At 40.4% G+C, this 16,766-nt stretch overlaps 1 protein-coding gene across 2 annotated transcripts in view; it reads left to right on the forward strand.

Annotated features, from left to right (window-relative positions):
- Positions 1–1,252: 1,252 nt before the first annotated feature.
- The window catches only part of loxl3b (lysyl oxidase-like 3b), a 30,668-nt gene continuing 15,154 nt past the window's right edge, over positions 1,253–16,766 (forward strand). For both annotated transcript variants that reach the window (XM_061247173.1, XM_061247174.1), the window contains exons 1-4: positions 1,253–1,510; positions 6,516–6,833; positions 7,307–7,470; positions 9,455–9,672. In XM_061247173.1, the coding sequence (XP_061103157.1) occupies positions 6,530–6,833; positions 7,307–7,470; positions 9,455–9,672 (686 nt within the window). In that variant the 5' untranslated portion in view covers positions 1,253–1,510; positions 6,516–6,529. The remainder of the gene's footprint in view (positions 1,511–6,515; positions 6,834–7,306; positions 7,471–9,454; positions 9,673–16,766) is intronic.

Here is a 16,766-nt window from a genome sequence, read left to right on the forward strand (position 1 = left end):
GGTGGATTGCTGCAGAGATGGTTGTCCTTCTGGAAGGTTCTCCTCTCTCCACAGAGGAATGCTGGAGCTCTGACAGAGTGACCATCAGGTTCTTGGGCACCTCCCGGACTAAGGCCCTTCTCCCCCGATTGCTCAGTTTAGATGGGCGGCCAGCACTAGGAAGAGTCCTGGTGGGTCCGAATTTCTTCCATTTACGGATGTTGGAGGCCACTGTGCTCATTGGGACCTTCAAAACAGCAGAAATGTTTCTGTACCCTTCCCCAGATTTGTGCCTCGAGACAATCCTGTCTCGGCGGTCTACAGACAATTCCTTTGACTTCATGCTTGGTTTGTGCTCCGACATGCACTGTCAACTGTGGGACCTTATATAGACAGGTGTGTGCCTTTCCAAATCATGTCCAATCAACTGAATTTACCACAGGTGGACTCCAATTAAGCTGTAGAAACATCTCAAGGTTGATCAGTGGAAACAGGATGCACCTGAGCTCAATTTTGAGCTTCATGGCAAAGGCTGTGAATACTTATGTACATGTGATTTCTTAGTTTTTTATTTTTAATAAATTTGCAAAAATTTCAAAAAAACTTCTTTCATGTTGTCATTATGGGGTGTTGTGTGTAGAATTTTGAGAAAAAAAAAGAATTTATTCCATTTTGGAATAAGGCTGTAACATAACAAAATGTGGGGAAAATGAAGCGCTGTGAATACTTTCCGGATGCACTGTAACCAGCCGAGAGCAACATCCGTTCACAAGCAGCCGACCCTCCCGCGAACATGCGCAATATCACGCCTCCAGGGGGAGACAATATGCACTGCTCCGACTGGTTTTGTCGACTGGTTATTCGGGTGGATTAGGTTAAATGTCTTTTAATAATTACACGTGTAGAATATGAACAGTATGGCAAATTTTAATTGTATCCACGAGATTGGTTGAAACACTGCAAACGGATAGCGTCACTATGAACCATTTTGATATAAAGTATTTGCTATGACATAAGCTGATTTGGCTATAGTTCTGGTAAAATAATAATCAATATAAAGTGGAAATTATTCCTAATATATGCAATTGTGTGTATCAATTGGTTTCCAGTTTCTAGGATAAAAAAAATCAAATCTCGTTGAATACCTGAGCGAGAATTTCTCTTACGCAAGTGGAACTATTGGCTATGAAAGAGGTAGTGTTTTTCGGGAGAGCCTGCCCCTTATAAGCAGTTCGGAAGCCCCAGGAGTGAACCTACAGGAGACACCAAAAATCGCAAAAACCTCCTCCTCTTTAGACAGTGCTGTAGCTTACAGCTGCAAATTTCGCCAGACAAAAGAGAGCCATTATTGGCACCCATCTCCACTTTATCAAGTGGAGAAATTCACTCTGGCAATGCGGATATATTTAAATTACATTGTTTTCACTTTTCAACAACTGCGAGTTAACATTTATCTGTAGATAACCACGCAAAAAAGATCTCGTTCAAAAACTTCAAGGGAAAAGACTAACTGGAGACCAGAAATAAATCGGTAAGTGGGAAACATTGAATTGGTTTTATTCCTTTCAGGAAACTTTAATGTTGCGATCATCTAATAATTACACATTTCAAATAAAAAATATGTTTTTGGTAGCCTGCATTTAGTTGTAAGAAGCTAATGAAACAGGCTACCGTATAAGCTAAAACTAACGGTTCAGTAGGCGCCCTACTGCAATTTAGTCGTTCTACACAATTTCCTTTCTTTTTTTTTGGTGAATGAAACCGTTTGAATTTCTCTAGGTTTATATTCTTTATACGTTTTTCTTATTGAGACACAACTGATGTGTTCTTTGTTTATGTTTTTTGTTTTAATCCGCATTTTCCCAATATATGTCATTTAGTTTACAATTCGCATCCATATTGTAGTTTTCTCATCATATAGATCACCCTTGCTTCGCAAGTCATGTCATTCTTTTCATAGGAACTCTAAAAATCAGTTTGGAGAAATCTTTATAAATATTGTAGCCCATATCCTGGGTTTCCGTGAATGCAATTTCCACCAAGGTAGCCTGTAGCCTACTTTATCGGCAGAAAAAAATAATCTGTTTTACTTGATAAGGACGCAATTAGGACGCTGTAGGCGTATATTTGCATTTTCTTTCACCGGGGTTTATTCAGAGTTCGGTGGATAGGCTACAAAGTGCGGTTTAATGCAGCAGCCACTAGTTGAACGCATTGCCAAGCCTGATCTTTAATTAGGAACAACCACAATTGGCATTCAGTGGAAACACTTGACATCATGCTGGACCTAAAATTTTCCATTTACCTTTAAACTCTCTACGAGCCATGTAAAACGAAATTATGGTGGAGAAAAATATCCAGGCATCATTATTTATTTTTAAAGATGGAGCGAAAATCTATGTACTTTACACAAAAAAATTAATTTGAGTGTCAGGAGAACAGAACCATCCTCCCTGGCCACATACCGGCTGGCTACTAAATTCCTGGCCAGCTGGTCTGACCGAAGGAATGTTTCTCTTTAATAAACGGCACATTCCAGCATCGGTTCTATAGGGCCCTACTGTATATGTATGGCACTGAGTTTGCTACTGAGTATGTGAAAGGAGGGAAAAGGTACCATTCCTAGACAGTAGGCTACTTGAACATGGGCATAAGAAGACACTAAATCAATATGTTTTGCCTTCTCGAAGATTCGATTTGATTATCTTATGATTACTTTTGTTAAATATCAGCAGGGAAACATTTTGAATTGTTGACTCCTCTAGTGTATTTGAATTGCTTACACATGGTTTTAGTCCACCACTGCTTTTGTTTCATATCATTTCCAGAGCATATGCCCATTTCTTTTAATGAGGCCTGAAACAAAATGGACTAGCAGTGGTTAGCAGCAGACTGCTGTCAAGAAGTGATACCTTAAGATTTGGGATTGAGGATGTGCAGCTCAGATAGTACAGGGAAACAAACAATGCAGGGTAATCTGTTATTTGGTTCAACTCAAAAGTCTTCATAGCGAACATTAGTTGTTCTTAGAGGGCATTTTTCTGTCTACACTTGTGCCCCTTGGTCTTGGAAAGCTGCAGGACCTGTTGCTTTTAGTTTTTACTCAGCTTGTAATTGGCCAATTAAAGCAGTTTATCACACTGTTAACACAGCTCACCTGGTGTCTTGGGTCCGAACTGGTTGCTGATTTAATGTGAAAACAAAAACCAACTGATCCTTTGGCCAATCAGGTTCAGGGTGGCAGACTCCTGCCTCCTGTGTCTTCTCCAGGAAAACGGTCATTCCCTCTCAACTTGGAAACACTGGTTGTTCAAGCACAAATTGGAATCTATTTTGATCTGTTCACAGTCTTGTTGTTAGAGTGGCAGATAGGCTGGTAATTCATTGTAAACATTTATGGTAAGCACTGACAAGCACAGGCTTCAAAGATAACCCAGCCTTGGTTCATATACATGGAACTCTACTGAAAACAGATTGGTATTTTATGAAAAAATGTGTAGTTTTAGAGAGGGCCTGCATGTTTATGCCTAGATGTGGCCATGCTATGTTACGCTATCTCATTCTGGAATGTTCGTACATCAAAGTTTCTGGATCCAGACAAACAAAGCATCAGCTCAGTTTTGTCCTCCTGTTCCTGACCTCTCCATCTCCCCTTCTTTTTCCCACGGTGTGTGTATGCGGCCGGGGGCAGAAAGCCTCTTAATTCACTGCGGGTACTCACTCACTCACTCACTCACTCACTCAGGCATGCTGTATCATAGACTGATGTAACCCATGTGACACTGCTCACAAGCATCCGTTACTGACCCAGCATGTCCGCAAGGAGGGGGAGGGTCACGTCACATCAACATGGTAGAATAACAAAAAAATATTTAAAATGTGCAAATGATATGACTGTGAAGCATCAGTGTTTTTAGGCTTGGTTTTGTCACAATCAACAATGTAGAATAACAAACAAAAAAAAAACAGATTATTGAACTTACTTCAAGTCAAAAATGTCCATTATGTGTCAGCTAGATTAGTGATGGGAAGTTGTCTCTGACTGAGGGCTAAGTCCATACTGGTCCCGGGTGGTGTAACGGGACTGTCACTGAATCCCTGCTGACGAAGCACATTGTTCCTTGTTTGTTTTCATCTTTTGATACAACCTGAGCCATGGCTGCTTTAGTATAGAAGCTTCCGGCTCTTGAGTCAAGTGTGTGAACAGATCCGATCCAATGAGTCCTGGAGATGGGACTCAGCTGATGAAATTGGACATATTTTCATTCATGAGGATGGGGAACAAAGGCAGACTGTGGGATCAGAGCTATCTGCTTGTTTTTTTACTAAACCATTCAAGCCTGCTGTTTCGGAAAATGGAAGGGGACACATTTGAAAGTGTAAATTACTCTTTTGTGTTATATGGTATATATACGTATATATTGTAATTAAAGACTGTAAATAATGACTTTACGGGAACATGGATTCCTCTCTTTGTGTTCTTGATGTTTTTCTTCCGTGTTCTTTTTAATATTCTGGAAACCATGTAATTACTGAAGAGTGATTAAGGATAGTGAAAATGACAAAGTTAACTGGTTCCTCAGTGTAAGTTTTCCATTGGCTCTGCTAATTGGAATAGAACAGGGCTTGACCAACAGAACCATTCAAGGCAAATAGCTTGAGGTCAAAGGTGACATGCTCTCAGTGTGGAAAATGATAGATTCAAGATTTAAGATTTCTTCTCATGAGAAACATTTCTCATGTTTCTCATGCACCAGAATGCTACTAGGGGCAATCAATGAAATGATTACTTTGGGTAGAACCTTGGTCTGATTGAAATCCTTTTGTTATACAGTATACGGTTTTATGTTTGCATGATCTCAATGATTCTTGATGTTGCTTATTCTTACCTCCCTTAGATGAGTACAAGGGCATATGTTTTAAATTCAGCCAAATGCTTTAAATTCAGCTGTATTGTGAGATTTAATATTTTACATGCATCATATCCTCTGGTTGGGAAAGATTGTACAGTATTTGATATGTAACCAGGATTGTTGGCTGTGTATAATTCTTGTTGGTGAAGGTGTGTCCCATCCCTTATTCTCTGAGGTGTTGTTCTTCCTCATCTCCCTAACCCGCTAATATTCCCATTGCAAACTAATGTTCCCTTGAGTGCATCTGTGATTTTGGCAATTTGAGACAGGACGGAAATGAAACCAGAATTCTGGTAGTGTGCCCCCCTGTTACTCTGAGGTGAATGGGATCTTTGCAAATACTTTTCCCCTTTCCAGTGAAGCTCAGTGTTCACCAGTTATAAGGACGGAGGTCACATATTCTCTCCCGGAATATAGTCTTATTTTAACATTGTGTTTGACATGTCATATCTGGAAAAGGTAATTGACTGGATGATTGAGCGTTTGACAGATGAGAGTTCTTTAAAGCATTGCCCAGATGGGATCAGTTCCAGAATTCCTGTGTTGATGGTTAGGCATGCATTCAGACCACAGGTTAAATGCATGGTTGTAGCCATTACTGGATATCACCCCTGTTTAATGGGAGGCTCATGGGCCATGCAGTATAACCAGTTTACAAAATAATTTATGTCTGGAGTCAGTCTGGATGGTATAGTCGTTATGTGCTTGGGTGCTATCAAGTCTTCACATCAGTGTGTGCTGTGTAGTTTGTGTAGTAAGCTTGTGTAGGCATTCCTGGAATGTTAGATTTCCACAGTAGCCCCTGACTAACATACTAAATGTCATCACTATGTACATGTGGCAGGCAGAAGACTCGAAAATGAATCTAATAAATGCAGGCTGAGATTATATGATATCACAAATATGCTTTGAGTGCATGCTGTCATAGTTCTTCTGCCAGGGGAGGTTTAAACTAAATATGCAGACAGTGCTGATCCCTGCTGAAAAAAAACAGCTCAAGTTAGGCTTTGTAGCAGCTGGTATTTGGTTGATCAGTTAGACCAGCTCAAATTAGAAAATGATGTCTGAATTGAATATTAAATTGCATGTGAAACAACATGCATATAAAAATAACAATGACATTCAATTAGCCATTACACAACAATAGTTGTGGTCCATTTGTAAGCTGAGGATGTTGTCTTGTGTTTTTGTAAATACTACAATTACGAAACGTTTCAGAAAAGTGTTTTTTTCAAAATGTTCCAAAAAAGGAAGCTAGAAAAATAAGTTGGCTATATCTTTTTATTGAGTGTTCATTGTGAAAGTTTGATGAAAGTTCAATGTGAAAATATTGTGTAATTGTCCATGGTACCCATTTTATTCTTGTGGTTGATCAATATGACAATTGCAGACAGTCTAAGTCTGAAAGAGCAATGTCTTTAGGAAAACATTGCTTTCTGAAAACATACATCTGTCAATCTCATACATCTGTCAATACATCTGAGCAATGTCTATTGACTCAACCACGAGGTAATTGATTGATTACAACCCTTTGAAACTGCTAAGTGCTCTAATGTGCTACCCTACAGTACATTCAGCATACCGCAGGGATATCCATGTCCTGAACTCTGGCTCTCCCCTCAGCTACAAGACAAAAGATGAGGATCTCCACGTGGTGTCATTGGGATGTGGCAGTGGTTCTGCTCCTTGGTGTATGGCTGCCCTCTAGCCTGAGCCAGACAACACCCTCCCCCCAGAATCAGAGCGACAAGCTGAGGTTCCGGCTGATGGGCTACCCCCGCAAACACTACGAAGGCCGTGTGGAGGTCTTCTACAAGGGCGAGTGGGGCACCATCTGTGACGACGACTTCTCCTTGGAAAACGCCAACGTGCTGTGCCGCCACCTGGGCTTCATCTCTGCCACGGGCTGGACCCACAGCGCAAAGTATGGCAAAGGCACCGGTAAGTACAGAGACCAGGGGAGGGAGGGCTGGATGGTGTGTGAGTGGGGGGAGTGTAGTGGGAAAATCAAGTAAAAACTACAAATAATTTGTACTGAAGCAACGTTGGGAAAGCTAGGAAGTGCAGTAAAGGTTATGGATGGTGAGCAAATGAGAGGTTACAGTTTGAAGAATAGGTTTTTTGGCATGCTTTTTCAACGTCTAAGTCTTAGTCAGTGTGCTTGAACTCTATTGCTTTCAATTAATAGTAGTGATTGTTATGGCAGCATTAGAATGTTCTGTTAAGGTCTATTGTCAAGGTGCTCTGACAATTGCAAAAACAGGGCCCAGTTTGGGCCCCATGGAGATCTTATCCTACACTGGGATTTCCACCACAGCTGGTTAACTGGGTTGTTTGGTTGAGTCTGGTGGCTGGTGGACATGTCTCAAGCTGGATGAGCTCTGATTGTTGTGTGGCATCCCCCTGTGACCCAGGAAAGATCTGGCTGGACAACATGCAGTGCAGTGGCAGTGAGAAGAGTGTGGAGCTGTGTAAGTCCCGTGGCTGGGGCAACAGCGACTGCACCCATGACGAGGATGCTGGGGTGGTCTGTAAGGATGAGAGGCTGCCAGGATTTGTGGACTCCAATGTCATCGAGGTAGGAGCAACACAATGTATTTCAAAAATATATATATGTTATATATTATTAATATATTAGGATAACCACTGTGTTTGACACTGGACACTGGCTGTACTTGGAGAGTCTCCAAGTACAAATAACAGACTGGGATGAACTGAGAAATTTGTGAAGACAGAATAGCCCAAATAACACCAGCAACCAATTAATACAGCACGCAATAAGAGAAATCACAGATATATTTAAAAAGCTCTTGTGATCCTGTAACTTTTGAAAGCACATTTTGAAAAATAAAAATGAAAACTGTGAAGAGCATAGTGGTTTCTGGTGGATTGGTTTCCAAAGTACTAGTTCCCTCAGTCCCCTCAAGTGCAATTTCACCTGCTGTTGCTTGAGACATGAACATATGTTGCAGATTAGCCCTCCTTTAAGCCCTTCATGGCACGCCTAGCTCAGTCTGATTTACACAGCGAGACCATCCCATGGCCGGCTGGCATGTATGACCAAGAAGGCTTTTGTGTGTCTGCCTCTCAAGGTGGGCTGCTGGAAGGAGCTGTTATGAACACATCGGGCAGGGAGTGGCACTTGGTTCTGCATCAATAGTGAAAGAGTTTAAAACCTTTTGTTCTGGCACGGAATGCATACTAGTGGAAGCAGATTTAATGGTCCAGGATTGGAGGAAGCAAATCTCATTTTACCTGAACACTTATTTTTATATTCAATGTGCTATTTACAATCTAAATAATTTGAGTTATAAATATCTTGTAGTTTAGGATGAAAGATATTTTCTGTTTGTTTTCATGCTGGTTGAGAGGCCATTGGCTGTCTTTGAGAAAGTTCCTTATTCCTATGGCCCAAACATGCAAATAAGGACTTTGCTATCAGTTACAGTACATGATTCTCTTAATGCTCCTCCCCATTGCTGTGTCTGAGGGACTTGCCAGCGGTCAGTGTTGTCTAGTATCCAAGCGGAAAGGCAGGCCCTGCACTGGGAGTGAACTCTGGCTTTTCCCATGATACTGTCTGGGGGATGGGGCTGACATTTGCCTGCTGTTGTAGAGAAAATACACAAGAGTAACTCCCTGTAAGCCAGGTCTTCTAGTGGCTAATATGTGTTTAAATGTGTGTGGCCTGTGCTAGGATGGGATTTTCTGTTTAATTTTCTCTATTTTAAACATCCTGTGGTATCTTCTGGCTCATATTTCAACTGAATGATGAATTAAAGTGGCACACATTTGTCAGATTTTCACAATTTAAAAGAGCTTGGCTCCCTCTTTGGTGTGAGTTACAGCATATTTAGAAATATCCTAGCCCGTAATAAAGGAGCCATTTTAGGAAATGTTATGTTTACTGTAGACACAAACACAAACCAGATTTCTGCACAGGTCTGTCTCTCCTTGTGCTCAGCGGTGAGTTTTGGCAGACGGGCTTTAATCTGCAAATGTTTTCAGTGCCAGTCACACTTTCCCTCCTCCTCCACTTCCCCAGTGGAAGGTGCACTCACTGAAAAGCAAAGCTTTCATAAGAGGTGGAGGATGAAAAAAAAACCCAAAACCACGAGGGGCTGAATTCTCGTGCCTCTGGCCTCCCTCACTCCAGGGGCTGCTGCACATGGCCGACAGATAGCCTCCACCCCTTACGTCCCGAGGAGCAGCAGCTCTAAATGGACAGGGTTCATTCCCGGCTCAGTTGCATGGGCTCAGTGTCCAAACATACAGGGGACAGACACATGAACCCCTAGTGCGCAGTCTAGTGCCATGAATCAGCCTTTTGCTGGTCTTCCTGCAGTGTGTTCACTCTGGCTAGGGCCTCAGCAGACTGAGGTTGCACACTTCCTCCTGAATAAATAAACCGGATTTACACTAAAAAAGGTCAGCAGTACACTGTCTCTGTACATGATACTTATTTCTGCATTCATTATATTTTACCCTGAAGCTGTTCTTTTCTTCATACCAATTGGAACCAAGCTCATTTAAAGCTGACGGAGAACCGGCTTTCTGTGCAGATGCAGGTGGAGGAGGACAGGGTGGAGGCCGTCCGTCTGCGGTCGGTGGTGTCTGTAGCCAAGAAGAGGATGCCGATCATGGAGGGCATCGTGGAGGTGAAGTACAAGGATGGTTGGGCCCAGATTTGTGACCTAGGCTGGACCCCCAAAAACTCCCGGGTCATCTGTGGCCAAATGGGCTTCCCATTTGAGAGGAAGGTGAACAAGAACTTCTATAAGTAAGTGCCCAGCACTGTGGTTCTGTGTGCTACTGTTGAACATGGAGCATGGTTTTTCTGAAAAATGTTGCAACTTCTATCATTGCATTTATGGAACAAGGCTCTCTTCTTATTCCCCATATTCCATAATCCATATTCTATGCTTTATGATAATATGTCATTAGAGTAACGCCACAAAGTATTCTTCACTGCTCTAGATGGGTCTCAATATTTTAAAGTACCTTTGGAGTCAAGGTTGAATGTACATGTGTGAATCATCCAGCTTCAAGTGAATTGGATACTTGATAATGAATAATCATATTTATTCAAAAAATAATTTAAGTCAAGCAAAGTTGGGTTTTTGCTTCTGGCAAAAGTTTGCTGTCTCACGGAAATAGGCAGAACTGAGGAAGAAAAAGCGTTATTGAGGGCATACAGTAGCTCTTTGGTGTTCTAGTTTTTCTTAGGTTGTAAGGAACGGCTTGTTTGAACATATTCTTGCTTCTGAGTAGGGGATGCAAAGGAAAATGTGGTGGTGTTCTGATGGAGAGCATTTGCTTTTGCAGCCAGTCCCCTATGCCATTAACCGGATTTGACCTTCAAATGTGTTTGTGCTGAAAAATGCAAGTTGCATTTATTTGGTTCTCCGAAGAGTTTGGGAAGAACAGAAAGAAATGCTTGCATTCAAACTGTGTGCAAAAATGACAGCTTATGAGTCCATAGAACATTCCATCTTCCTGGCAGACAATCATTTTGAGCTGTCTTATTTTTAAAATGGTGAAGTATCCATTATGCCTGTCTGCAGGCTCCAGAATGCCAAGTGGATGTTTTCACAGCATGTCGAGGAACATGTAATCACAGTTTTCTAATTTAATTAAAGGGATGCAGGCTCATCCATTACAGTTTCTCTTTCTTTATGGCCAGGCTAAGGAAATGCCAAGAGCGAGAACTCAGAAACACAAAGATACCAACTATTTCAGAATAAGAAAGACCACATATTATTTTACAATGGGTATTAGTTCATTCATTCATAATATTTTTATTAAAATTATCTTAGCAGCATTTCGCATCTTCATCATAGCAGTCCTTTTTGAGCAAGAAGCCTTTCTTAATGGCTTATGGGTCTGAACCATTGAACTAATAAAGAAATTATATTGATATTGAGACAAACGGGTGCATAGTAGTGTGAAAAGACCAAGGTTTCTTACCTTGCTAAGTGACCTACTTTTGACTGTGGTAGGCCATGAAATATGCTACAGGGAAGTGGGGCGACTGTCTGTTCCCTGTGGATGGATATATTTACTTTTGAATGAATAAATATGTGTGTTTCCTTCTGTATGGTATGCAATGGTGGAATTACTTCTCATAAGCGTCGTCTTGTGTGAGTTAACCCAGTTGAAACATGCGCCGTTTGCAACTCTTACAGTAAATGTATTCCATGGGCTGAATACAAGTTTTATTCACAGTTAAAGCTGGTCATGTTCCCACTTGCTTTCTCAGTGAATAGTTATCAAATCAAATCAAACTCTCAATCTATTTTCTTTGCTTGATGTTTTTTCCTCTTTTGTAAAAAAATAAGTGAGTGGAACAGAGTGTAATGGTCCAATCTCACTGTGCATGTTAGTGTGTGAAGGAGCCAGACATCTCCCAGCCATTGCGCTGGAGCGATCTTTTCCATATGGGCCTGTGGGACCCATTCCAAAAAGCAGGACCTGAGGATCCTGAACTTAAAACTGAAAGGACTGAAACCTGCTCTACTGCATTATCGTATGCACTGGGACACTTGCAGGGCTCATATAATCAAATTGTGTCAGTGGCTTATTTATTGCGTGTTATTAGTCGATGGGCCGGATTCACAAACACAGATTAACCTTAGTCCAGGAATGAATTGTGTTTTGTTGGGGAATCTCCATTAAATTAAATGTATTTAGGCTTGGACTATGCTTAATCTGTATCTGCAAAATGGGTCCTATGTGTTCTACATGCAAAACTACTGCTGTAGTTTATTTTTATTGGCTGGTTTGCTTTGGTCTGATTTACTATGTAAATTGAGCACGTCCGACACCGCCTACTGACTTTGAAGTTCTGAAGCAATGTTTTGCTAAATCAAATACCGTACAGTAAATTCCAATTCAGACCTCACTAGCACAAGTGCTGGCCATGGCTATCTTATTTATCTAGGAAAGTTTTGGAAACAGAATGGGTAGAACTGTTGTATTTCGTATGCAGTACTACAGTACGTAAAAAATGTAGGTCAGTCATTACATATTCAGAGCAACTAACAGGACATCAATGTTACTCTCGGGAATGCAGTAAATGGGGAATAAGGTTTGCATACTCTCAATACAAAATATACAAAATATACAATAATATGGTATTAAGATCAATCCTCAAAATAACTCTTAGGTCAGTTGCTTGGTGCATTTAATTAAACATAAAACAATTCATCCTAAGTTTGTTTCTGTTGTATGTTTATTATTCTGTTGTATTCTATGCATTTGCTCACAGTGAAATGCAACCAAACATTCTTCAGAAAAAAGTAACAATTAAGTGCTGTTCAAGGAACATATATAATACCCCAGAACTGGCCTCTGGCACCTCCTGCTCACTATTTTGGAATGTGTGTCTAAGTGTGTAACAAATGACACCTGTGTCACAAGCACATCTGTATTAGGCATTGTCTGTATAAACATTGATCCAAAAATGGCCATTCATCTGCATAGCTTCCTTGTGTAATCAAAAACATTTGGATACTTATAAATTGCACAGCTGAGTTGTCATCGAAATACACATTTTGAACAATCACATATCACACTGTACTCTATAATACTATATGTACCCTGTTAGAGTTTAACATAGCTATAATTAGCTAGAAGATTCTAATGGCTATGAAATCAAATAATGTCTACACACATTGCCAGCTGGATTTTTGCCTAAAGCTTTGCCTAGATGAACATTTTCTGGTCAGTGTTACTGCAAATATATTAGCTGTAATGATGCTTCTGCTCTTATGCAATGCTATGGATCTCACTAAAGGGGTGAGATCATTTCACATGCTAATCTCAAACAGATGAAGGTTAACAAGGATAGCCATTATGTGCCCTGAAGCAGAAAACTCACAGTGGATCTCTGTTTGGCGTTGAGGAGACCACTTCACAAGGCAGGCTGCATCGTCCCACTCAGTGTCAGTGGTGTTTTTACAGGTGCTAAATGTCCACATTTCACCCATCCCTTCTGTATAAAGAACAGTGGTGAATTTGGATAACGTGCCAACCTGAATGTCCAGTTCAAAATGGTCGCAGTATGGCAGTGAATGCATCTATTGTCAGCGTACTTCAGCGAGGAATAATATGCAATTAATTTTGAGTAATGTTCATACCATATGTGCTGACAATAAATATGAACTACGATGGAAATGTGATTACAGTTACTTATAAATAGCAAGCATACGCACAAAAACACAGCATTGGATGTCCTCTGCTATGAAGTATGTATCATGTGACATGTGTCAATAATTAAATCAAGTCAATCACAGATTTAGGGATTCAGTATTTTTTGCCTGTGTCCCTACTTTTCTCAAAAAGTGCAGTACAGAAAGAGCTTGTCGTTTGAAAATGGGTCTGTGTACCTGGGAAGCACTCAATGGAAAGAAATTCAGAAAGTAAACTTATTTTGGGAGTGCAGAAGAAATACTTGCTTTGAGGAACATGAACAGGAATTAATGCACCCATTTTATTTTCAGCTGGTCTATTCACTATAGTAGCTTGGTGACCATGCCACTACACCCAGCAGTGCACTGCTGAGCTCCTGGTTTGAGAGCGTTATCTGTAGCTCTCGTGCCAATGGTTAACACCTGTGTGAAGGAAAAGAGAATGTTTTCTCACGGTGGTTTGTGAAAATCTGGCAGGGAGAATGTGTCCAAAGTTAACATGCCATTCAAACTGCCATCAGGCAGGCAGAAGTCAAGCAGCCTGCGCCTGAAACAAGGAATCTCAACTCTTGTCGTTCTGATTTAACACGGAGACCTGCATATTATTGTCTACATGTAAGCTTTTTCTGTTTCCTTGAACAAAGCTCATACAATACCTTATTATTTGTTATATGTCAGTTATATGTCAGTTTTATTCTTTTATTTCTTTATCCCCAAGGTAGATGATAAGCTTGTGTCGTTGCTACGTCCTCCATTGACAAAGCACATTTCCAGCGCACATTTTTCAGGTTGCATTTCTGATACATTCTTTGGTGCCGGCATTTAGTTGATTCAGTTGATTACATTAGCATTCCATTAATTCATCTTTCCAATACATCTGGCAGGCAAAAACAATTGGTTTAAATGCAAGTACCTGAAGTACCTGAATGGTAGGATTTGTCATTGTTGTGCATGAAGGTTCCATATTTCCATAGTGGCTGTATGGTACTGTAAATGGGCTATTAGTGTTGAGTTTCACAGACATGGAAGTGATATTCAGACGGAGAATAGATGGTGATTGAATCCATATAGATAGCTCGCTGTAAAATTGTGAGACTAATGAGATAATGTCCATAGACTGTGGGACTGCAGTCTGGCAGATTGCATATGCTTGGAAATTACGTTCCACAGCCAAAACCTTCAGGGTCACCACCTTAGATTTATTCTTCATGAATGTACTCTTCTTATATTTATTGTATTTTCCTCTTGCATGTCACTGCTGGAGATATGGCAACACACTATATTCAGTTTTTTTCAACCACTGTTTTTCCAACCACCATCATTTACAGATATTTAATTATGGAAAGCTGCCATCTGTACCCACCCAACACTTATCTACTGTATGTTGGTCTATCTATTTTGTGTCTTAAAGTGGCTGAGGATGTGAACCGGATGTCTTTTAAAGTCCTTTCTCTGGTGGGTATCTTATGTGGGTAGTGATCGCTTGTATCTGCATACAAGTACAGCACTCTATGGCAGACATATAGAGGCAGGTCTCCTCTGCCATTGTGAGTGTGGTCTGCTCACTGCTGTAGGCCATTCTCTGGTTTCTACATTTTGTTCTAACTGTTATTCCATTAATGTATGTGGGCTGCTTGCTGGAACAAAAGCATTAATACGCTATTTTTGTTAAGAATTAAATGAAATGAAAAATAATTTGTCCCTAATCCTTTATGCAAACATTTTTCAAATCCCTACTAGTTTTGAACTGGTTCCTGATCAGGTCCAGAAGCACATTTTAGCACATCCCTGGCACTCTCTCCCCAAAGGAGTCACGTTGTAATGGGATAAATGAAAATAATTGGCTGGCACAGAAAGTCTAAATATTGCCTTTTATAAGAACAATTACATACGAGCACAGACTGTGACTCACCTTTGGAAAAAAAGGATCATTGTTTCAGTTAAGTCTGGCTCATCTGGGCTATTGTGGCCACCCGTGGGACCATAGCAACCCTGCTACATGCCAATTCTGTTTATTGCAATTCTTGATTGTTTGGTAAACAGACATTCAGCAACACCTAGAGTAAAGCCATAATCCCATGTCTGGCTACTTTCTCAGTTTTATGTCTCTGAGCTCATCGTTCCAGACATCGTCTTTTCCCCCAAAAAAAGTCCTGGCTGAAAAATCTCTTTTTTGGGAGACTGTGTTAGGGCCAGTGAAAGAATCTGCACAGAGGGGAAGCTATGCAATATTCAGTAGAGCAGGAGGGCCTAAGCAATGGAGGCAGCTATACTGACTGTTGAAACTACAAGAAGCAATGCAATGAGATAGGCAGTACTATTAAACTTCATTAGCTGATGTGTACAGACTCATAAAAGATATACCACAGTGGTATTATAGATTGAATTAAACATTACACTTATAAATGAAAGCGGAACCTTTTATTGGTTCAAGCTGCATGTTCTTTAACTTTTACTCATTGTAATGACTCTGGTATTATGGCTGCCTAGAGATTACCCAGAGCCAGAATGTGTATTACAGTTGTGAAGTGTATGACTGAAACTACATTTCCTCGTTAACCACTCCCTACCGCCCTCCATTTTAGATGCACATCTTTATTTTTCCTCACTGCTGCTGCTTTATGATTACTGCGTACTAGAGAAGTCCCGGAATGCTCTTTTGCATTTTTGTAGCTAAGAACATTTTAAGATTAAAGCATTCAGGAAGAATGTGTACACAGTTAAATGCTACGCTTGGTTATTCATTCCTTCGGTATGAATGCTACCAAATCTGAAACCTGACCTAATGATAAAATACACTTTTAATGTATTGTGCTTTTCATACAGGGAAACCAACAGGTCGAAGCACTCAACAGTGGAAAACAGAAAAATGATTCATACATTAGACAAACAATGTCAGAATCTGCTGCTGAAGCTGAAATGCTTCAAGGTTCGACACATTGTGCATTCAGAGATGCCCTTATGCACATCACTGTTGTGCACAGCTGTTATTTGAGCATTTTTTGGCCTTTATATTAGCTTGTATGAGTCTGCCCATTCTCCTCAGACCTCTCATTAAAAAGGTGTTTTCACCCACGGAACCACTGTTCGCTGCAAGTTTTTTGCTAATGAAATCTGGAAAGCCGATACTCATTCAATATTCAATGGGGGATGAAAACTAATATTCATAGCAGAATGAATGCACTCCCAGAGACATTCTGTTTGTCCTCTTTGAATGATGTGTGAATATAGTAAGTGTGTAGGTCCTGCATTGAAAACCTGACAGAAAGCCTTACGTACTTTGCTTATATCTGTTTTTGGTGTGTTTTCCCCACTAGAACAAATTCCTCTCTGCTGGTGAATTATTGTTTTTTAGAAATGCTGTAGGCGTGTTATTCTCTCTTGACCACTGTAGCCACTTGGCTGAACTACTTGGAGCCCTGCTGGTAATAAGGTGGCTTTTTTCCAGCCTGCTGTCATTGGATTGGCTCTGTGCAGCATGTGACCTGAAGAAATGCTGTGACGCTGTAATCTGTTGTGATGAACTGTGAAATTTCTGTGAGGAATGTTGAAATTGCTGGAATAGTCACTTTACCATTTTTTACTCATGATTTTATATGAATTTAGAACTGAGTAAGAAAATGATTTCATGTTTTTTTATTGCTCATTATTTTTATTTTGGTGGAATTTCTCTTTTGTTTGTGTT

The sequence above is a fragment of the Conger conger genome, chromosome 6, assembly GCF_963514075.1.
Source record: "Conger conger chromosome 6, fConCon1.1, whole genome shotgun sequence".
Lineage (NCBI taxonomy): Eukaryota > Metazoa > Chordata > Actinopteri > Anguilliformes > Congridae > Conger > Conger conger.